At 38.0% G+C, this 25138-nt stretch overlaps 1 protein-coding gene across 1 annotated transcript; it reads left to right on the forward strand.

The window, feature by feature from the left end:
- Positions 1-276: 276 nt before the first annotated feature.
- On the forward strand, positions 277-1037 carry LOC126688659 (early nodulin-75-like). The gene has a single exon (XM_050383434.1). It carries the CDS (start codon positions 317-319, stop codon positions 845-847), a length of 531 nt encoding a protein of 176 aa, XP_050239391.1. The 5' UTR covers positions 277-316; the 3' UTR covers positions 848-1037.
- Positions 1038-25138: the final 24101 nt, after the last annotated feature.

The raw sequence follows: 25138 nt of genomic DNA on the forward strand, positions 1-25138 counted from the left end.
GCATGCAAAAGAGATCGCTGCATCAGCATGGAAAGCAAAGAGATAAATTCGTTTATGTTACTAGCCTTCACCAGGAACAAAGTAACATGCATTGCACATTGTCAAACTTTTGAACTCAGTAGGACCCAACTGGACCCCCTCCCCTGACATGAATAATTGCACATTCAAGAAGAAAAGATATCCATTTTGAACAGTACGTGTCTATGGTAGGGTATGTTTTACATGCTTAATGACGTATGATCTGACGAAATAGGCTCTAATATCCCTTATAAAAGGCCAAGAAGTATTGCTGTTTTGAACCATCCAGAGACCAAAGATGACTACCAGCAAATACTTTCTAGTGTTGCTCCTTGGAGTGGTGCTTCTAAGCACTGCCTCAATGGCTGATCACCATGAGTCTCCCAAATATGAGCGCAAACCTCCTAAGGGAGAAAAGCCACCCCCAAAACACAAGCCACCAACTCCACTCGATAGGGAAGAAAAGCCATTCCCAGAACACAAACCACCAAGCCGAGGTAATGAACCTCCAAAGGGTAGGGGAGAGAAGCCACCACCACATGATCATCACCCTGGACACCTTCTATTGGAGTCTTCTTCCATTGATGGCAAACCTCCTCCCAAGGGAGCAAAGCCACCACCAAAACATAAGCCACCAACCCCAGTTGAAGACGGAGAGAGAAAACCATTCCCAGAACACAAGCCACCAAAGGGTAAAGGAGAGAAGCCGCCACCAAAGCACAAGCCACCAACCCCACTTGAAGCTGGAGAGAGAAAACCATTCCCAGAACACAAGCCACCAAAGGGTAAAGGAGAGAAGCCACCACACAAACCACCAACTGCCAACTGAATGCATAGCTAAATGTTTAGAAAATAAGAGCTACAACTTATGTTATCTTTCATGTCAGTCACTGTTCTATACGTGGAACAGTTACTAGTAGCAGTGAGCTATGTTCATGTTGTGTACTCTACCCGTTTTAGTGTATGTAGTTTGCTCTGTTGCTTATGAGTATATTGACATGCAGTTATGCTTCCTGGTACTACTATCTCAATGAGTTGATCGAATCGTTTTCTATCTTACATAGAAGAACAAAAGGTCACGTTTGCATTATATATTCTCGTAAAGATTCTAATTTTTCTTAATATTGACATCTTATCACATATCTCAATCGGGACCCGTGATTCTCATCCAAGGAAATTAAGATTTTACGAATATTATTCTCAGCAGAACGAAAAGCACCAAAAGTGTATTTCCTAGGACACCCTCCCACAGTTGATGCCAAAGACTCGCACGAGCCGACTGGGTACATTACAGAATTTTGGTCGAAATTTAACTAAGACAATTTATTGCTAACCCAAATTTGTGAGAGTTGTAGTATCTCATCATTGGGTCTAGTGGGGTACTCTATGTAGAGTCTGTGGACACCAGATTTTTGGGACCCACTTGCCTACCCCAACTTTTTCTGTATGTTAAGAGAGTGACGTATGTGTATTGGCGACACTAGGATGATTTATGTGCAAGTGAGCCTCTTTATTTATTTAATTTTTAATCTAAGAGTAGACACTATCTATTGGTTTTTTTAAGTGTATGATTGATCATCTAAAATCTAATTTATTTTAATTACTTAATTAACAAAAGAATTTTCTAAGGCTTCTAAACTAATTACGGAAGAAAAAGTCTCAAATGAAAGATTTAGGACTCAGAAACTCGATTTTTTTTTTTTTTTTGGTATGAACTCAGAAACTCGATTATATACAAAGAAGATGTTACACATCACATAACACCTGCCCAAAAGATAATACTGAATTTTAATTTAAGTAATTGCGGACAAAGGCCTTTTACACAAGTTGAAGAATAAACTTAAATTACTTGGTGGTATTATATTTATGTTACAAAGTTTCAGAATGAAAGTAGGAATTAATTTTTTTGTTACAAAGTTAGGTATTATATTTATGTTACAAAGCACGGATCTCATCGAGCACGTCCACCAAAATCTATCCATGAGCCGCCTGAACGGTCAAGACATGATCCAACGTACGTTGAATGTCTGAATCATCTGAAGTAGTCGATAGAGGAACATCAGCATCAACAACAGCAACACTAGACACCTCAGCCGTATCAGCACCTGTAGAAGAGAGAGGAGGGGGAATAGCACCAGATGACTCACCTTTAGGACGCGTAGAGCCAACTCTCAAATGAGCAGCCCTCTACCTAACGAAGGTGACACCTATGGGAGCTATGACATGAACAGGCTCACCGGCAGGGAAATCAGTTAAACCGAGAAACAACAAAATCCTATGAATGAAAATAGGATGGATAAGAGCATAAGCTACAGCAGAACTCCTATGAACTTCGTTCAAAGAACGAAGAAACAGATGAGGAAAGCTGATAGGCGCACCGGAAACAAAGGCATACAAAAACACATGTCGCTCAAGAGGGATGGGGTGGAGATGAGAAATAGGCCACAAAGAATGACATACTATCCTAAAGAAAAGATAGGCAGTCTCAGTAAGCTTAATTAGCAGACGTGATCCAAGGATCAGAACCCCACTGGATAGAAGACCCAGTGATGTAAGACATAATGTCATCTAGGGATGGAGACTCCTTATAAGGATAGACAAGCTCCCTAACGACCGGAACCCCAATAGCTTCAGCCACTATTCGAGGAGTAATGGTGAACTCAACACCTCGTATCCAACTCCTAACCAAGGTGTTGGAATCATAGACGTGGCAAGAGAGATTCGAGAAGAACTCTCTAATTAGGGCGGTCGGGGGTGGATGATATACCTCTAACAAAGGCAACCAACCTCTACTCTCAAGGTTTGCCCTAATGGCAGGATCAACCTCATCTAACACAACAGAATGCTCAACCCAAATCTTTCTCTTACAGTTCAATTTCTCATAGACCTCTCTGCTTTTGTCATTCCTGAACAACTTACTCCTAAGGGGAGACTCAGAGGAAGTGGAAGGGGTCCTATAGGCTCTAGTCCTCCTAGGCATGGTGCTAGGATAAAGACAAAGATACAAAGCAGAAGAAAAGAACAAAAACCAAAGGCAGATTGCAAGTTAGCACAAAAAAACAGAACAAAAATCTATATGATGCATGAACAATTTAAATATCATGATGCATGCCCTAATTCAGTGAAATTAAGTTTAAATTAAGTTCATGTTCACAAAATTGGCTTGAGCATAGAGTTTCTAACAAAAACCCCAAAATTTTGAAAAACCACTTATTCAATTTGTAACAAATTGACCAATTGATCATCACACAAGATTGAATACATAAATTAATGATCAATTACATCAATTTGACAAGCCAATTTCATCAATTGAAACCAATTTGAACAAAATCCCCAAATTCGGATAAATACAAGCCCTAGAATTTTCAATTTCTTACAAAACACCAAATTGATCAAATTAAACATCATAGATCATGATTATAACATTATAGGATCAAAACCCAATGATCAATTTAAAAAAAAAAAATGGCTAGAATCATCAAAAATCCCAATTTGAAAAGTTTCGAAAATACCCAATGAAATGCATGAAACCATGAAATAAAATGCAAAAGGAGGCATAAAGGACTTACCGGCTTAGAGAGAGGAAAACCTTGCAAAAATTTTGGAGGAAAACGACAAAAAATTTGTTGGTGAGCCTTGTCCAATTCAGAGAGAGAAAAGTTTGAAAAACTTTTTGAAAAGTAAGTTTGAACAAGTCAAACTCTGTTTTTAAAAAACTTGATTCACGATTTTTGATTGATCGAAACAGACAGAGGCTTCTTTTAAAAATTTTAAAACAATTTCGATTGATCGAAAAATAGATTGCATTAACCAAAGCAGACAGAGGCTCACAAAATTTTTGTGAAAAAACACAATTTTTGAAAATAACAAAGACACATTTTAGAAACACCTCAAAGCATTGAAATTGATGAACAAAATGCATGAATATATGATGAAATGTATTTCAAAAACAACTATTTTAAACCCAGTTTTCCCAAAATTAAGATCATCAAACGTTCTCCATAAATTCTCAAGCATCAAATCTATTTTGCATAAAAATTCAAAGTATTTGCAAACTTGGTTGGTCAAACCATTGACACACACAATAACATGTACAGTGTTTAGCAAATAGTAACTTGTATAGTATGTGCAACTAGCAAAATCTTGAGATACATGTGAGGTGATATGTGTATAACAATTAAACACAAAATCTAGAGTTACATCATATAACTCTCATATCTCCTAGATCATAAGCTTGCAATCATGTATGTTTTTTTTTTTTTTTTTTTGCCTTATATAGTACACACAAATTTTAATTATTCAGAAACTTATTAAAATAGCCGGGATAATGTACACACAAATTTTAGCATTTAAATCGAGGCTACACTTTATGATCTTTTTGTGCATGTGCTACACTTTTTCAAGGACAAAATCTTACGATATACACTAAGGTGTTCATGATTGGCTATTGAACAGTGGTGAGATAGTTATTTGTGCCATTCTCTAAAGGTTCAAGTCCGATAGTCAAAGACATGTGACTTCAAAATCAAGACAAAGTGATCAAAACCATAAACCTCTTTCCCACACAACATGCACTACAAAGTTTCAACTAGTAAAGTGCAATAAGTAAACTCATCAAAGCTAAACAAAGTACAAAAGATATGTTATGTGAAAATAAATTGACCAACCTTGTTTTCACAAACCAAGAAAATAGTACAAAACACAACTTGCTTTCTTTTTCTTCCTTTTTTATTTTTTATTTTTTATTTTTTTTATTTGAAAAAAGTAAACAAAAAACAACCTAGAATGAAATGCATGAATGTTATGTAATGCAAATCCAAGAAGCAAAGAAAACAAAAACCAAAGAACAATGGTAACAAAGAATTGCAATGAAGCACAAGGACCATGAAAGCCAAGACAGATCAAGGACACAGAATCACACCAATTACTTGACGAAATGTCTCAAACTTACTTCTATCAAGGGGTTTGGTGAAGATGTCAGCATTCTGTCGTTCAGTAGGGATATACTCAAGATACACAATCTTTCTTTCAACAAGATCCCTAATTAAATGATATCTAATCTCTATGTGTTTAGTCTTAGAATGTTGAGCAGGGTTCTTAGATATATCAATAGCACTAGAGTTATCACAATAAACAACCATGGTATCTTGGGATAACTCATAATCAATTAAAACCTTTTTCATCCAAAGAAGCTGTGAGCAACAACTTCCTATAGCAATATATTTTGCCTTTACAGTAGACAAAGACACATAATTTTGCTTTTTACTCATCCAAGCAACAAGATTGACTCCTACATAAAAACAGTCACCGATGGTGTTTTTTCTATCATCAACGTTACCAGCCCAATCAGAATCAGAAAAACTAGCAAGAGACAGATTAGACTCTTAATTATAAAATAATCCATAATCACAAGTTCCACCAACATATTTAATGATTCTTTTTACAGCATTCAAATGTAAAACTTTAGAATTGGATTGAAATCTAAAACAAACACCAACACTAAAGGCAATATCAGGTCGACTAGCAGTCAAATACAAAAGGCATCCAATCATACTTCTATATAATGCAGCATTGTCTAGTCCAAATCTGTTGACTAGATTTTTTGTGTACTTTGCTTAGTTGATGTAGATTCCTAAGTCCATTTGTTTCACCTGTAATCCCACGAAATAAGTTAGTTCACCAATCATATTCATTTCGAACATAGCCTTCATTTTATCTGCAAAAGAATGAGCAAGAGAGTCATTAGTAGCACAAAAAATAATATCATCAACATAAATTTGAGCTACAACAAAACTATTCTTATCCTTTCTTATGAAGACAGTAGTGTCTACAGATCCCCTTTTGAATCCATGCTCAGTGAGATATGTAGTCAATCTATCATACCAAGCTCGTGGAGCTTGTTTCAAACCATACAGGGCTCTTTTCAACTTATACACATCATCCAGTCTGTGAGGATCAACAAAACCCTTCGGTTGTTCAACATATACCTCTTCTTGCAACATTCCATTCAAGAAAGCACTTTTGACATCCATTTGATATAGCTTGAAATTCAGATGACTAGCTATAGCCAAAAGTATCCTAATGGATTCCAATCTTGCTACCGGTGCAAAGGTCTCATCAAAGTCAATCCCTTCCACTTGTGTGTAACCTTGAGCAACAAGTTTTGATTTATTTCTGATAATAGTGCCATGTTCATCTGACTTGTTCTTAAAGATCCATTTAGTTCCAATCATATTTACACCCTTTGATCTAGGAACTAATTCCCACACATCATCCCAAACAAATTGATGAAGTTTTTCATGTATAGAATTTACCAAATCAACATCTTGAAGTGCTTCATCTACCTTCTTCGGTTCAAATTGGGACAAATAACATGAGTGTGTAATTACACTTATGGCTTTTGATCTTAATCTCATGTTATCATTCAAACTTTCCAATATGTTTGTGGAAGGATGATTTAGCCTCACTCTAGAGGAAGGACCTTTGAATAGAGATGTGGAGGTACCTTTTTTTTCTGATGAAGGATTGAACTTATGTTGTGCTTGTTGAGTCTCATGAACCGGTGTGGATGGTTCCAGACTTGATGGCACAGAAACTGCATCATTTAGCATCATCAATTCTTCATCACTATGCTTCCCAGCATAATCAACAGGAAGTGAGTTATCAACCTCCATAGGCTTACCTTGAATTGGAACAGTATCTTTTGAGCATATTTCATCACTGATCACAACATTTGAAGATTTCATGACTTCTTTGGTTCGTAGATTGTACACTTTATATGTTCTACTAGTAGAGGAGTATCCTAGAAAATATCCCTTGTTACTCTCTGTATCAAATTTTTCTAAGTTCTCTCTATCACGTAGAATGTAACAATCACTACGAAATATCTTGAAATACTTAATAGCAGGCTTCTTTCCTCTCCAGAGTTCATAAGGAGTCTTCTTGGAATTAGGTCTGAAATACAACCAATTGAGTGTATGGCAAGCAGTGTTAACTGCTTTTTCCCAGAAGGATTTGGGCAACTTTTTATTGTGTAGCATGACATGAGCCATCTCTTGAACAATCCTATTCTTCCGTTCCACTATTCCATTCTGTTAAGGTGTCTTGGGTGAAGAGAACTCTTGATGTGTGCCTTGATCATTGTAGAAGGTAGCCAGCTTAGTATTCTCAAATTCTCTTCCATGATTACTTCTGATTCTGGCTATCACATTATCTTTCTCAACCTGCAATTTCTTGCATAGATGTATCATCTTTTCAGGTGCTTCAGCTTTATCTTTCAAAAGTACAACCCAAGTATATCTAGTAAAGTCATCCACAATCACTAGAATATATTTCTTTCCACCTAAACTCTGAACTCTGGTAGGACCCATAAGATCAATGTGCAACAACTCTAGAGGTCTTGAAGTTTGAATACTAACTACAGACGGATTTTTGGATTTCACTTGTTTACCTATTTGACATGGTCCACATATGCACTTATCTATCTTCTCAAATTTAGGTAAACCAACAACTGCATTACATTTGGAAATCTTCTCTAATTGCTTATGACTTGCATGCCCCAACCATTGATGCCACAAATCAACTTGATCAATCTTTGCACTAAAGCATTTGTTGCTTATACTTGGTGTTAAACCATAATAGTTGTCAGCTGTCCTTACACCAACACACATACAGTCACCTCTTTCATTAAGTATTTCACATTCATACTTAGTGAAGAGAACATTCAGTCCATTGTCGTAAATCTGACTGATGCTGAGTAAATTTGCTTTCAGTCCATCAACATACCAAACATCTTCAAAGACTGGCAACCCTGGAATGTCCACAATTCCAATGCCTCTGATTACAAATTTGCTTCCATCTTCAAAAGTGACTGTCCCAATCTTTCCTTCAAAAAGAGTCTTGAATAATCTTTTTTTTCCTGTCATATGCCTGGAACAATCACTATCCAAATACCAAAGACAAGAATCACGTGTCTTTAAGGCAATTAGAGCAGTATAACGAAAATAATTATTATCACATGTGATAAGACCAAGAAACTCAAGGAAAGATTAAACAAAAGCAACAAGGGACAAAGACAACAAGTAAGCAAGTTGATACATAAGCAAAAAGATTTTCCAAAAATCCATGACAACAGGGGTCAAGGATCAGCTTAGAGATCAAAAGATCAACAACAAGAGAGCAACCTGCTCTTATACCACTTGATAGTTTTTAGATCCTTTAAAAATACAATTGGATTAACCCAAGTAATTAGCCAAGTTATTACTTAGTCCAAATTCCAAATCTATGTTATCAAAATCAAATAATCATATCATGCATAGCAGTGGAAATATAAATAACACAATGATATGCTGACCCAGGAAACCAAACCGGTAAAAACCTGGGGAGGATTTAACCTAATTATTCTTAAGGTAAACTTGAATCCATTATAAAAGAATTGAAGTTAATAGGACTTAGACCACTACATCCTATTGCTACCCACCAGTAGAAACCTACTGACACGACCACGTGCAAACTTTTAGACCACAGACTCCTTCTTTCTTGGATTCTTCAACAAGTACAAGCAAACCCGCTTGTGTTTCTTTAGGTTCTTATGGTAGCAACTGAATGATCATCAAGTTCTTGAACGAATCTCCTCTTGATAATCCTAAGCTTGTGTAAAGGAAAGTTCCTCACAGATCTCACAAAAGATTTACACAAACAGCAATATGAGTAACACTAAAACGTGGCTAGGATTTGCCTTATATACCTAGGGTAAAAACACAAAACCCTAAACGTTTTAAATGAATTAGGGCTGAGTTGGAATTCTGCAGAAAAACGCATTCTGCCTGAATTTCGATTGATCGAGCCTAAGCTTTGATCGATCGAACCAAGCCGAAATGTACTTTTGATTCTACATCAACTTAAATCCAACTTTACATAAATTACACAACTTTGAGCAAGTCTAAACATGACTAAACATCTTGTTTTGATCATGGTTTGCCAACAATATACATTAGAGTTCTAAATACATAAGTTCCTAAGTCTTTAGAACCTAACAAACATAGACTACATATTTGATTTCTTTTATTTTCTTTCTCATTTCCTTTCTATTATTCATTTCTTTTCTCTTCTCTTCCCTCGTTTGTAACCAAACAAAGCCTAAAATATAAAACTATGCAAAGTTTGACATTTAATAACACACACAAAAATTCAAAACTAAACAAACCAAATAGTAATACGTGATAATATTAAACAAATCTTTAACACAAATACCCTAGTCTAATCCCTATTATGTTGGGAATGGGTTCCCTTCCCTAGGAAGCTTATCAAGTAGATCTGACAGCCTATATTTCAGGAGATTAATGACATGTTTGGTAGTGGAACTTGAAAACTATTTTGCGTGATTTAAATGTTGAAAAATATGAGTCCTAACAAGTATTTGTAATGGATTCGTTCACAATAGAGTCACTAACGTTTATGTTGGCTGTCAACCTATCACAACCTTCCTTGGTTCTCCTAGTTTGGGATTAGCTGTGAACAAAAATATGATACTAAGTATTGACACAAGTAGTGGTGTTAGCTTAATTTGCCATGGGTGTTAAATTTGTTTATGAAATTTTCTTGCATAATGTTAATCGACATGCTCTTCCTTGTTTAACTAAAGGCTTTTTGCACTTTTTGTTATCCCCAAGCTATCAATAAGTGTCTAGAATCTTGTAGTTCAACTAGTTAATGTCACTTAGACCTTAGTGTTTCCAATTGAAGCATTCAGGAATTAAAAAATCTCTCCTCCCCCATTATTGCTATTGAATTATATATAATAAAAAAAAATTTAAAAAGGATCATCAATAAACTGGCTATGTCTGACTTAATTCTAGACTAGGCTTCAAGTAATTTGTTGTCCTTGTATAGCTTGTAAAAGTTGTTGGCTCGAGTGACCTTTTTATTCCAATGTCCAAACTAGTGTAGATGTAATGTACATTCTAAAACCCAAAATGTAGAGTTATAGATTCTAAAGCTCAAAAAAAATGTGCGTCATAGATTTATAAAGTCTAAAATATGTAGAGAGAGGACATGATCATAAAAGTCCAATCTATGATAAGAACACATGGATCTTTAAGCTCAATCCAGGATTTAGAGATGTGATTCATAAAACTACTTCATAAGGTGAAGTAATTTTGATTTGTCAGTCAAGTTGCACGTTTAATATAGAGAAGAGATGAACTCAAGGAACACACCGTAAAATGAAGATGACAAGGTCCGAGTCTGAGACCAATTTTGCATAATGAAAATATGAAGGATATCAAACCAATACATGTATATTGAATTATATAGGCATCGGAGATTTTATTTTAAAATTTTGTATACTACTTACCTTTTCTTTTTTGTACATGATGGATTATACAAATGGGAGGTAAATAGGTGAGAGAGTGATTTTTTTTTTTTTTTTGGGTGAAAAAATCGATATCTTTAACAAAATTGATATTTTGACCAATGACATACATGATACCACATTTAAAATTTTGAATTGCACTTTGTTTATTTTTGTTTTTATTGTTGGCAAGTCTCAAATCTAGCTATGAAGCGAATCATATTATATTCTATGAAGGCACCAATCAACATTTCTTTTCTCTATTTTTTTTTAATCCTTTTTTTTCTAGATGAATTTATTGTACTAGTATTTATATAGTTTAAAGAAAAGTTCACACAAAAACTTCGACATAAGAAAGCCCAAACCAACATATCATATCATAGGTTCCAATGAAATTTCTACATAACAAGAATAAAGTGCATGTCTATACTTGCTAGACTTGTTAGCAGTTTAACAGTTTGGATGGAGGATGTTCTACTTCTGCTGCTTGTATATGTTCATAGGTAAAGACAGGCATGGAATACGGACACTACTTAAGTGCATTAATTAACATGAACATATCCAACTAGTAGCTATAGGAATATAGGAATATAGGTTAGAAGTAGTAGCAATTGGTATGAATATTATTAATTATTGTTATTATTATTATTATTATTAGCCTGGTGTGTCGATATTAACGTAAAACCCTGCTGGACCAATTAGATTTGTTGACACCTTCGAATCAAAAGATAGTTGTGTTCACATTACTGTTATGGTAAAAAGAGTAGGTTGTTATTAGCTTAATGGAATGCTCTCGAGAGGAAGAAGACATGTTAGCTAGAAGTACGAAGAAACTTAAAGATCACCATGATATGTCAACACCCCAGCTGGGGAAGCACTCAACGTCGGCCTTTTCTGGGAAACTCTAAGGAAAAGCTCATGGGAGCGATTCCTGGAGCATTTAAACAGGCCTTTAGGCTTCAAGGTATCATGCAAGAGGAAGAGGAGTTTGATATTGATGAAGAGCTAGCTCACGAAGGATGGGCATCTGTTTTGTTCTCTAGGGAAGATAAAGCAAGGATGAGAGCCCCATGGTTGTCTGCTATTATTGTAAAAGCTTATGGTAGAAATGTTGGTTTTTCATTTTTATCTTCTAGGATTTGCAGCTTATGGAATCCTTCTCGTAAGCTAGACTGCATTAATCTAGGCCATGATTATTTCTTGATCAAGTTTGACTGTCCACAAGATTTAGACAAAGTTTTGATGGGTGGGCCTTGGTTCATTGGCCAATAGTTTCTTACTATTCGTCAATGGGAACTGGAATTCAAAGTCTCAACTACCTTTCTCTCATCGGTGGCAGTTTGGATAAGGCTTCTAGAGCTTCCCATCGAATTTTATGAGCTGAGTGCCCTCTTGAAGATTGGCCAGGCAATAGGTCCTATTTTACATATTGATTCTCATACAGCTTCCAATGTTAGGGGTCGTTTCGCTAGACTATGTGTTCAAGTGAACCTTGATAAACCCTTGATTAATACTATTCAAATTGGCAAAATGGTCCAGATGGTGCAATATGAAGGTCTGAACTCTCTTTGATTTGGTTGTGGATGTATTGGTCACTGTAAGGAGTCTTGTGCTTATCTGATTAGAGAACAACCTACCTAGGACTCTCATAAAGTCATGTTTGATAATGCTTCTCCTTCCCTAGAATCATCAGAAGTTATCCTTAGCTCTACTTCTAAAGACAAGACGTATGGGGAGTGGATGGTGGTGAGTAGAAGGAAAGGAAAGGCACATCAAGGGACCCTTAGTTTGCTTTTGGAGAAAAGCTCTAATGGAGATGTCACATCTAAAGAAAAAGTTGGTGAGCTTGCATTTGATGCCCAACCTTGCCGTAGAGAAGGGAAAAGAAAAATCTTGGGCCCCACACCCAAAACAGTCACAATCCCTATTGATAAGTATAAAAAAGCTAGCCCTAGAAAGAATGGCAACGGGAAAAGTTCGAGTCCCAAGAGAAGAAGCGCCAAATCTAGAGGCATCCTTGCCTAATTGTTTGGTGATCCTTCCTAGACAATTTCAAACCTACCCTTTAGAGCTTTCAATTTTTCAGCTGGATCTAATCATAATATTGCTTATCCAAACCCTTCATCCTCTCAGAGTACCCAAGCCCTACGCACCCCTCACACCACCTCCATAGCTAACCATGAACCCTCCTTAGGAGCACTAGACAATTTTTTATCAGAACAAGCTCATCCCCATAGGGGAAGACACAATAAAAATGATTTGTAGGGACCCCACTCACATCATGGGGTGGTTCGAGAAGGATCTGATGGAGGCTTGGTTGAACATCTTTCCTTTAACCGAGGAAAGCAGGCAACTGGGTTTCCTTTTGATAACAGACGAGGCATGGATCTTGACTCCGAATCCATGGTGACAGTTCGTCATAGATTGTCTAGCCCTCGCTCCCATTCCTCTAAACAACTTTAGGCTGTTCGTGAGGCATTCAAATCCGCCCCTTTTAGAACTCTCTCTGTGTGAGTTGGAAACGTACCTGATCGAACCCATGATCATAGAGAGAAAGATATTGTTTCGGAGACTAATGGAGTGTGCAACGATGGGAAATATTCATTGGGTGAAGCTCCTCTAGTTCTTTGCTCCCAGGATCATGCATACAATTTTGGTCAAGTGCACAAAGGGGAACCTGGGAGTATGGAAACACTTGGTAACTCTGTTTTCAAAGATGATAAGGATGAAGCCCCTGTTGAGGCAAGCATGGAGCTTGAGGGATATAGGGGATAGATCTTCCCCTATTTGTTTTGATTCCACCACCAATCCTTTTGCTATAATGAATATTCTTATTTGGAATTGCAGAGGTGCATATAAGCCCTTCTTCAAAGAGACTATTTTGGACCTTGTGAATTAGCATCACCCTATTATCATGGTTATTACGGAAAACTCGCTTAAGTGGAAATAGAGCTAAAAGTATTATGGCTTCTCTTCCTTTTGATGGAGCTGTGTGCTCTAATACCATTGGCTTCGTTGGAGGCATTTGGCTACTTTGGCAGTCTGACCTGGTTCAAGTGGAAGTGGTATCCACCACCGAGCAGGAAATTCATGCCCTTATTCGCGTAAGCTCTCATTCTTTTTCTTGGATTCTTAGTTCTATTTATGCTAGTCCTAGACTTTGTGAGAGACTTGTTTTATGGGATAATTTGAAACTTCTTGTGGGCCTACATAACCTCCCGTGGGCCTTAATGGGAGATTTTAACGAAGCAATGAATGAACATGAGAAGTTTGGGGGTAATCCTATTAGCTAAAGAAGAATTAGGCCGTATGTGGATTGTATGAATTTTTGTGGTATGCTTGATTTGATGTTTTCTGGGCTAAAGTATACTTGGACCAATAAGAGAGGCTTGGTTGACTTAATCCAACTTAGGTTGGACAAATGCTGAGCTAATCCTAGTTGGAAATCTCTTTTCTCAAAGGCTAATGTTACTCACTTAGCTTAGGTAAACTTTGAACATTGTCCTCTTCTTTTGAATCTATCTCATCCTCCTCCTTTAAGCTCTAATAGACCTTTTTGCTTCCAACCCATTTGGATGAGTCACCATAATTTTCCCAAAGTGGTTAATGAAGCTTGGGAAGGTAGGGATCTCAATCTCCCAGTGGCAGTTGATGAATTTACTATAAAAGCTAAAGCTTGGAATAAGAAAATTTTTGGTAATGTCTTTGCTAATAAGAGACTTACTCTTGCTCGAATTTTGGGCATCCAAAGAACTATTGCTAACCATCTTAATCCTTTTCTTTTAAAGCTCCAAGCCCAACTTTCAGATGAGTTCAATCAAATTCTCCAATGGGAAGAGGATATATGGGCTATAAAGGCAAGGTCTAATTGGATTGTGCATGGGGAGAGAAAAACTTCCTTTTTCCATTTGACTACACTGATTAGAAGAAGTTTTAACAAGATCACTTGTATTGAAAATGAATATGGTATCTTAACCCACGACATGGAGGAAGTTAAAAGTTTGTTTTTGAATGGGTTTAAGTCCTTATACCAAATTGAGATGGCTTCTAGTAGTATATCCAATCAAATTAACTCGGGGTGGTGTGACCAAATAACTCAGGTGGATGTTGAAACCCTAAGTCTCCCTCTCTTTGATTTGGAAATCTCTAATGCCTTGTTTGCCATGAAACCCTTCAAAGCTCTAAGGCCTAGTGGTATTCATGCTAGCTTCTTCAAAAGGTTCTAGGGGAATGTTGGTGATTTTGTTAGGTATGAAATCAAGCAAATTTTTCTTGATAGGAAAATCCCCCCCATCCTAATCAAACCTTGGTGACTCTCATTCCTAAGCAGGATGGCCTGACCTCTATTAGCCATTTTAGGCCTATTAGTCTTTGTAACTCTATCTACAAGATTTTGTCTAAAATTCTTGTTCATATACTTAGACACCTTATTCCTGCTCTTGTTTCCCCACTTCAATCAGCCTTTATGGTAGGAAAAAGAAGTTCTGACAATGTCATCATAGCTCAAGAACTCATCCATTCTCTGAAAAGGAGAAAAGGGAAGGAAGGATTTATGGTGATTAAAATCAACCTTGAGAAAGTTTATGATAGATTAGAGTGGAGTTTCATTAGGATGGTCCTAGATCATTTTGGTTTTCCTAATAATTTCTCAGAGCTTATTCTTAGCTACGTTTCTACAACCTCTACCTCCCTTTTGTTTAATGGTAGTAAACTAGAAGCTTTCTCTCCTTCAAGAGGTATTAGACAGGGAGACCCTATATCTCCTTATATTTTTCTTCTTTGCATCAAATACATGAGCTCTCTTATCACCAAGAGTTGTGAAAGTAGAGAATGGACTGTTGTTAAGGCTTCTCAGGTGGCCCAAGGTTCTCTCATGTTTTCTTTGCAAATGACTTACTTTTATTTGCTAAGGTAAATACCAGAAACAGTGAGGCTATTTTGGGGGGTCCTTGATAGTTTTTGTGGAATTTCTAGCCAGAAACTCAGCAAAGGCAAGTCTCGTATTGTTTTATCCCCTAATGTGGATGCCCAAACTAAAATTTCTATTTGTAACAAGTTGGTAATTCAAGCCACATATGAGATTGGGAGATATCTTGGGTTTCCTATTTTTTATAATGGTTGTAATTGTAACGCTTTCAACTTTGTTATTGACAAAGTCCAGTCCAAATTGGCCGAGTGGAGGGCCAAAGTATTATCCCCTACAGGTAGACTTGTGCTCATTAAATCTGCATCCACCCTATACCAGATTACTATATGCAATGCCATGCTCTCCCTATTAAGACTTGTTCTGTTACTAATAAGCTTAATAGAGATTTCCTTTCGAGCTTTACCCAAGATAAGAGAAAGGTGCATCTTGTTAACGGGAATACTCACTCTCCCCAAACAATATGGTGGCCTTGGTATTTTCCAAATGAGAGCTAGAAATGAAGCTTTGCTTGCCAAACTTTGCTAGAGAATTGCTAATATCCCCGAAGCTCTATGGGCAAAAATTCTCATTAAGAAATACCTTTCAGGTTCTTTTGTTGGCAGGAAAAAGAATGGTTCAATTATTTGGGTAGCATATAAGAAAGGAGACCCAATTTTTATGTAAGGCCTTAAATGGACCATTTATAATGGACGTTCTGTAAATTTTTGGAAAGGCTTTTGTCATCCTTTGGGGCCTATTAGGAATCTAGTTTAAGGACCTTTGTCTCTCCAAGAGGAAGCTCGCTCTGTTTGGGATGTCAAAGAAAATGGGATGGCTATCCTTTCATTTCAACTTCCAGATATCATCATTCAAGCCATTTCTGCCACTCCTTTTACGAATAATTCAAGATTCCTCAACTTGGGCTTTTTCTAATAACGGCTCCTTCTCTCTTAATGCTGCATATGTTATGGCTAAAGGGTTAAATCCCATGAACATTTGTTCTTCTCCAATCTCTTGGGTCTGAAAAATCAAGTCGAATCCTAGAATTATCTTCTTCTTTTGGTTGGTCAGCCATAATAGCATTACCACATTTGAAGTCTTAGGTTCAAGAGGTTTCACTCTTGACAGTTACTGCCCATTATTTATGGAGTGTTCTGAATCCATCATCCATGTGCTACGTGATTGTAAATATGCCAAGTTATTTTGGAAAAAGCTTGTGTTCCCCATCCTCTTCTCAATTCCTTTTCTTTACCTCTTCTTGATTGACTTAAAGTCAATGCTGTTAATTCTTTTTCCTCCAATCACTTGGGAATACCTTGGGAGGTTCTTTTTCCTATGGGAATTTGGCATTTATGGCTGCAAAGAAATGCTTTTATTTTTAGATTAGGTGTGGTGGAGCCAAACCTGATTGGTACTTGTGTGAAGAAAGGGGCAAAATTTTTTTCTATTGGTCTAGGTAGTAAATCAAACCCCAGTAAAGCTGTCATTCAAATGGCTTGGAAAAGGCCTCCCGTAGGGTGGATTACCCTTAACACTGATGGGTCGGCAATGGGAAATCCTGGCAAAGTTGGATGTGGCGGCCATCTTCGTAACTGTGAGGGAGAATGGTTAGGGGGTTTTGCGAGGGGTGTGGGGTTCACTACTAGCTGTGTTGCGGAGCTTTGGACACTTCGTGATAGATTGAATTTTGCCTCCTCTTTAGGAATTGAGAACCTTATTGTTGAATTAGATGCTTTAGTTATTGTGCATTTGTTGAGAAACTCTGCTGCTAACCTTGCTTTGGATCCACTTTTGAAAGTTCAAAAACGTGTACAAAACACCTTTGAACGTTTAGACCCCCAAAAAACAACTTAACCAATTCAAGCAATATGTCAAACAACTAGTGTGCGGAAACTTAACACATGCTATAATATGAAATTAGTTATAAACTATCTAAGCCATAACAAAATAAAATCCACAGCAGATAAATAAAAAGGCAAAGATAGAGAGGAAGGAAGATGCAAACACAAAGACAACACGCGATGTGTTATCGAAGAGAAAACTGAAGTCCTCGGCGAAAAACCTCTCCGCCGCCCTCCAAGCGGTAATCAATCCACTAGAAAATACAGTTGGGATACAAGGACAGCAATAGACCCTCCAAGCCTAATCTACCCAGTGCACCTAAGCCCTCCAAGCTTCTTGCTCCAACGAGGTTGCGCCGAACCTTTTTCTTTTCTAGCTTTCCGGATTTCGCTACTAGACCGTAGCATCAACCAATGAAGATTGGCTCATTCCTAACTGCTTCCCAGAAATCCAAACAACTGTCTCACAGTGAAGATGATGGTGAGAACCAGGTTTGGTATAATGCCTCTCAAGGATTTGACAATGGAGAGGAAGAGAGTTGAGGAATTTGAAGAGACTCTAAGGTAGAGATTGTGGGTGAAGCAATCTGGTTTTTCTTTAGGGTTTCTCTCTCAAAATTCTCTCTGGAAGCTCTCTTTCAATCGTGGGTTAAAGGGGTATTTATACTGGAGTGGGAGAGGAATGTGAAACGTCAGATTTTACAAAACAGGGGTGGCTCGCGGCTTGACCTCGCGGCTTGACCAAGTCGCGAGATCCAGTCGCGAGTTAACCGTATGGCCAGTTGTCCTGTTTTGTCCTGTAGTGCTCCAGCTAGCATGACTGTTCATCTTCCAGCATGCTTGGCACGTGTGCTGCTTCTGGCGGCTTGCAGCCGCGAGTCCACCCGCGAGTCCCAGCCGTGAGTCTCTGTTTTCTTGCACACTCATGAGCAAACTTCACTCTATCTCACTCACTACCCTTACAACAAACCCACCTAAATACAGGGCTACTAAATGCTGAATTACAAGCAAATTTGGCACGGAATAAAGCCAATTAGATGGTTGAATAAATTCAACCTTACAATCTCCCCCTTTGGCTATTCCGTGACAAAACCCTAAAACAGACTCTAGACTTAACATGTGAGTTGGGAACAGTTGAACAAAACTCACTCACACCTAACTCTAGAAGCTGTGAAGCACTTGAATCATATGAACATAATACTCCTGAAACACAACAATACACCATGATCATTGTAAGCAAAAAATTATAAATGCATATGAAATAGGCAATATGTGATCAAGCAAAGATGGAGTTAATAAACAAATCATGGCTTGATCAACCAAGTGAACACCACAAGGTAGTGATCACAGTGCTCATTCACACTTGGAATGAACACAAGGACATACAAGTTAACAAGCACAAGGCAAGACACTTGTATGCTCAACACTCAACCAATGCATAGCACACAAGGCATATGCATCTAGGAACAATCCTACAAGGGCACAAGAGTGACAGTACATAAACCAAAATGCAGAACATTTAGATTAAAGTACTGATTTCAACATAGCATAAAGGCTGCACTAAGCAAGGTACATACCATAAAGCCTACAAACTATGCATATAACATTAACCCTAAAAGCTTACAAAAGCACATGGGTACAAACCAAAAGCATTCTGAATAACATCATCAAAATATATTAAAGTTTAAACCAAGAGTATAAGTTATGAGTTAGGAACAACTATACACAAAATACCCAAAAACATAAGCATATAAAAACAGAGTTTCTGAATTTGATAACTATGACAACTCCCCCTCAACACATTACTCCCCCTCAACACAATACTCCCCCTTAAGATTTGCTTTTCTGCTTTTCATCATCAATGATATTTCTCCCCGTTTTTGACCGGAATGGCCAAAGGGTCACTGGTCATGCTGAGTTGTGAAGCTGTCAAGTTTAGCAGCCAAGACATCAATCTGGTCTTGCATGGCTCTCATCCTGTCAGAGTGCTTAGTTTGGACTGCCCTGATTCCATCAAGTCTTTCCAGAATGAGTTGGAAAGCATCTGGAGGTGTATCTGCAGAAGTTGAAGCTCTGTGTCTTTTGCCACTCCTCCTAGGTGTTGAGGTTGATGCATGCCCTGCTGCCTCTGCTTCAGTCTCCATTGGGACAGCCTCTCCTTCATCACCTACATCTTCTTCTCCTGGAAGCCTAACACTTATCCTTTTGCAGGTAAGCTTGTTAATTGCAGAGGGTGTGGACATGGGACTGATGTCTTGAGGGATTGGAACACCCTTCCTTCTAAAAATCCTCATTAGCAAACTGGGAAAGATCAATTTAGGCCTAGAGGTTGTTCTAGTCTCATCCACAATGGTGTCATAAATGTGGGAACTTATGTCTATGAAATTCTTTTCTTTGAGATCCATCAGAAAAACTGCTCTAGCACAATTGATTGTAGTCAATTTCTTAATGGGATAGAGGTTAAACATCATGATTATTGTGAGGCACCTCATGTCTACTGGAAAGGCAGTGGTATTCAAACATTTCCCTTCTCTCTGCCCACCTATCCTTTGTTGAACTGTTTCAATAGAAACACTCCTATCCTTGTAATTGATAAATTCTTCATCATCTAATCCTTCAAGCCCTAATGCATCATCTATGACATGAGCATCCAAAACGAATTCTTTACCTCTCACCCAGCAACTTAATTCATTCTCCTTTATCACAGCATTTGAGTAAAATTCCCTAATTAGGGGTTCACACACAACAGGGAAACCACTCAGAAGCTTTTCCCATCCTCTTCCTTCAAAACAGCTGGGAATAAAGGTTTGTCTTAAGTCCTCCAAATCTACAAATCTTTCTTGAATGATTCCTGCATTCAAGAAGTTATCCTTGTATCTCTCAAAGTGGTGAACTGACCTAAATAGTTTAGAATCCATCTTTAATCTTTTGTCAGCCTTCTTTGCAGTAGATTTCTTCTTCTGAGGTGAGGGAGCCATCTGTGAACAATCAGAAGAGGCCACAACAGCATAGAACAATATATGTGCAGAACCAATCAGTACCATGTAATTAACAAAGAGATATCATCCATACAAATTAACTTTAAACACTTAAACAATAAGCTACTTAATCAAACACATGGATAGACCAAGCCTAAGATAGGAAACACATGAACAACATGGAGAAACTATCCTAAAGGCAGATATATGTCATTGAGACATATAATGAAAAAAATGACATGACACACAATCAGAATTTTGAGACTAACAGAAGCTCCCAACAGATTAACACAATAAAACATGCATATTTAGCACAGTAAAACTCATAACCTCAAAATGAACAAATAGAAGCAACTCAACAGCTCAAAGTTCAGAAAAAAAAAAAAAACTTAGCTAAGCACAAGATGAAGAGCAATAAGGAACAACTAAGATCACATCAAATACTAGCAGTAGCATTCGCAAGCTAAGCATGAACAAGGAGTAAAAACCGAAACACAAACCCATTTCTAAATCACAAACATATGCGAAAAAACAAAGGGAAAAGCACAAAAACAAGTATAAAATGGTGCAAAACTGAAAACCCATACCTGTAACTTGACGATTTTGAGCTACAAGAATGCAACAATGGAGATTGGAAATGAGAGCACGGAGTGTTTGGGAGGGAGATAGTTTAGAGAGAAGATGAACAGTCACAAAAGTTCGAGGGAAAACTGAAAAGAGGTTTAAAAACTGCTCTTGTTTCTGCAAAATACGCGATTTCCGCGACTTGATTAAGTCGCCATACAGTCGCCAGCTCAAGCCGCCAAAGCACTCAAGAACAAAATTTTGAAAAATTTTTCTAAGTGTTTTTCGCGACTAGAAGGTCTACTCGCGAGTGAGTCGCGAGCTGAGCCGTGAAAATCTCTGAGTGAACCTCGCGACTGGACCTTCCACTCGCGAACAAGTCGCCAAAGATGACCAGCGAAGATGCGACTGAGGCTCGCGACTTGACATACTCGCGACTGAGCCGCCAAAACAGGGCAAAACTGTATTTTTGAAATTTTCAGATTTTTCAAACAAAATACTTTCCAAAAACACCTAAAACACTCAAAAATCTTTTTGTGCTTGAATTAACAAAGATTGAGCATGTGAAAACATATTTCATCAAGTACAATCACACAAATGAATATGGCATTTATTGAACATAAACTTGTGTGTTGTGTGTGGATACCAACAATGAGATAGTCCTTCGTCTAATGTGAAGCTTCAATGATCAATTCAACCAAGGCATACACAATTAGCACTAGATCATGTGACCAATCTCAATTATAGAAATATGTATATATGACCTCCCACACAACTTGATAACATAACTTGGAGCTTTTCATTTGATTCCACTTTCAATCATAACATTTGATCTTTTTGATTTTTTTTTTTTTGAGGCAATCACCTCTCATTGTGAGAGTGATATTTGACATTTCACCTTAATGAACAAGCCTTTGGCTTTTTGAATGAACATTCACTTTAATATAAGGTCACTTACCCTTTTTCCTAGTCAAATACTAGAATGTGCGACAGGCTTTTGCAGCTCAATATCTCTTTTCATTTGGAGATTTACATTTGGTGAGCTCTTTTTAGCAAAACAAAAATAAAAAGTGGGAAGATATATAGACACAAGTCTATGCATGTCTCAAAGATCAACATAACCATTCACTAATCATTCATGACAAGTTTGAAGATCTATTTACAACAATCACATAGATTTCAAGATTTTTCCCACAGTGATATGAGTGCATGAAAACAAGCAATGCTCGAAAATGCACAAAGCCATTAGCACAAAGGTACAAGGCAAAACAAGTTTTGAGACAAAAACTCAACAAAGTCAATCAAGCTTTTTGATTTTCTAATTTTTATGTGATTTTTGGATTTTTGACACAAGAAACAAAAAGATTGATAAAACAAAATTAAAAATATTCACAAGAAGACAAGCAAACAACCAACAACAAAAACAGCAAGCAAACCAAACAAGCATTGTCGCAGAGCATAGGAAGTATTAATGCATGGACATGTTGTAATGCTTATGCATGAGTACCCTTTTTCACCCACACGTCACTTGCGTTTGGGGTGATTTCCTTATAGGATTGGGTACGGGAGTTAGGGCTTTCAAACCTTCGTGAGAAGCTTTCCAAGCAGTTGGTGAATGCACCAATCATCTTCATCACGTTCATCATTTCGGGATCTCCATTTTGATCTCTAGATTGATCACCTGCCCAAATTCTCCTGTCATTTCTGGGTACTCCTGACCTTTGAGGAGTTGCACTGTTCTTTGCTCTCAGTTTTTGGCAATTTGGTCGAGTATGCCCTTGAAGTCCGCAATAATGGCACACATAAGTTCCTCTAAGACCTCTTTGTGGTCGTGGACGTGACTTGGCACGAGATTCAGACCTGCCCACAGACTGATTACGGGGATTCAGCATCCGTTGGTTCACCACATTCTTCTTCTCCTCCACCTCGAGCTTCTCACCAGTAAGGTCAGCTACAACTGGATCTTTGGCCTTTACAAACTTCACTTCTTTAGTGACATTTCCAGATGAACTACTTCCTCCGGTATATTCCAATCCGGATTTGTCTGAAAAGCTCTTTTGAGATGATATAACATCATCTAGCTTCTTGGTGGTGACCCTCTCTATTTTAACATTCGCTTGCACAACCTCATTCTCAAGAAATCTCACTTTTGTGTAAGTTTCGGACAACTCACCATTCAGTGTTTCTATCTCATATTTGGCCTCCCTATATCGAATTAGGAGACTTTTGTAGTCCTCCTCAGCCTTCTTCATTTTTCTCACAGTAGCCTTGGCCACCCTTGTGTACTCACCCGACTTCTCCAAGAATGAGTTATAATTCTCTTGAAGATTTGCTGTGCTTTCTTCTTCTTCAGCTTCTGATTCTTCAACAATTCCTAGTGATTCATCATCACTATGTTCTCCAAGGTCTCGTACAAGCAGATTCAACTCATCCGAAGACTCAACATGAGCAATAGTCATAAAAGCTGAATAGTTCCCTTCTCCATCACAGCTCTCTTCAGATTCTGAGTCAGACGAATCTGAGTCACTCAAGGTCGTGGCATACACCTTGCCTTTCGATTTCAAATAATTCGGACATTCCTTCTTAAAGTGTCCATGCCCGTTACATTCAAAACAAGTGACACCTTGTATGGGTTGGGATTCTTTTCCATCTTTCTTTTTGAAATCCCTCTTCTCCCTTCCAGAACTTTGGAATTTTCTTTTATCATCAAATTTGCCATTATTTTTGAATTTCAAAAACTTTCTGAAATTTTTGACAAGGTAGGCTACATCTTTGTCAACCACATCTTCTCCCGATGAGTCTTGATCTTCCACCTTCTCATTAATGGTCTTTAGAGCAAGAGATTTACTCTTCCGTTGATTTGGCAGCGACATCTCATAAGTCTGCAGAGAACCAACCAGCTCCTGTACTTTGATATCATCAAGATCTTTGCTCTCTTCAATTGCTGTCACTTTAGCACGAAAACTTTCCGGCAATGATCGAAGGATATTCCTTACAATCTTTGAGTCCTCCGTTTTCTCCCCCAAGTTGAACTTACTGACAACCACCTCATTTAGCTTCCCATAGAAAGAGTCAAAAGACTCATCCTCACTCATTTTAAGCTCCTCAAACCGAGTGGTCAGCATTTGTAACTTGGTGTCTTTCACTTTCTTCGTGCCTTCATAAGTTGTTTCCAGAATCTCCCATGCTTCTTTGGCAATGGTAATGTGAGAAATCCTGTGAAATTCATCTGGAGACACACCACTGAAAATAGCATTGAGTGCTTTACTGTTAGCATTAGATGCAGCAAGTGCTGCCTTATCCCATGTGGATTTGGCTGCCTCAGGTTTGGTCCAACCAATCTCAACAGCATCCCAAACGGATTCATCAACAGAACACAGAAAAGCTCTCATACGAACCTTCCAAAAAGCATAATTACTACCATCAAAATATGGAGGTGCATTTAGGGATTGAGACCTATCCATCTCAAAAAGGGAGTCAAGGATCACACAATGGTAATGAAACCAACAGCAGTGTACCCGCTCTGATACCAATTGAAAGTTCAAAAACGTGTACAAAACACCTTTGAACGTTTAGACCCCCAAAAAACAACTTAACCAATTCAAGCAATATGTCAAACAACTAGTGTGCGGAAACTTAACACATGCTATAATATGAAATTGGTTATAAACTATCTAAGCCATAACAAAATAAAATCCACAGCAGATAAATAAAAAGGCAAAGATAGAGAGGAAGGAAGATGTAAACACAAAGACAACACGCGATGTGTTATCGAAGAGGAAACCGAAGTCCTCGGCGAAAAACCTCTCCGCCGCCCTCCAAGCGGTAATCAATCCACTAGAAAATGCAGTTGGGATACAAGGACAGCAATAGACCCTCCAAGCCTAATCTACCCAGTGCACCTAAGCCCTCCAAGCTTCTTGCTCCAACGAGGTTGCGCCGAACCTTTTTCTTTTCTAGCTTTCCGGATTCCGCTACTAGACCGTAGCATCAACCAATGAAGATTGGCTCCTTCCTAACTACTTCCCAGAAATCCAAACAACTGTCTCACAGTGAAGATGATGGTGAGAACCAGGTTTGGTATAATGCCTCTCAAGGATTTGACAATGGAGAGGAAGAGAGTTGAGGAATTTGAAGAGACTCTAAGGTAGAGATTGTGGGTGAAGCAATCTGGTTTTTCTTTAGGGTTTCTCTCTCAAAATTCTCTCTGGAAGCTCTCTTTCAATCGTGGGTTAAAGGGGTATTTATACTGGAGTGGGAGAGGAATGTGAAACGTCAGATTTTACAAAACAGGGGTGGCTCGCGGCTTGACCTCGCGGCTTGACCAAGTCGCGAGATCCAGTCGCGAGTTAACCGTATGGCCAGTTGTCCTGTTTTGTCCTGTAGTGCTCCAGCTAGCATGACTGTTCATCTTCCAGCATGCTTGGCACGTGTGCTGCTTCTGGCGGCTTGCAGCCGCGAGTCCACCAGCGAGTCCCAG

This window comes from Quercus robur, chromosome 6 (genome assembly GCF_932294415.1).
Source record: "Quercus robur chromosome 6, dhQueRobu3.1, whole genome shotgun sequence".
NCBI classification, from domain to species: domain Eukaryota; kingdom Viridiplantae; phylum Streptophyta; class Magnoliopsida; order Fagales; family Fagaceae; genus Quercus; species Quercus robur.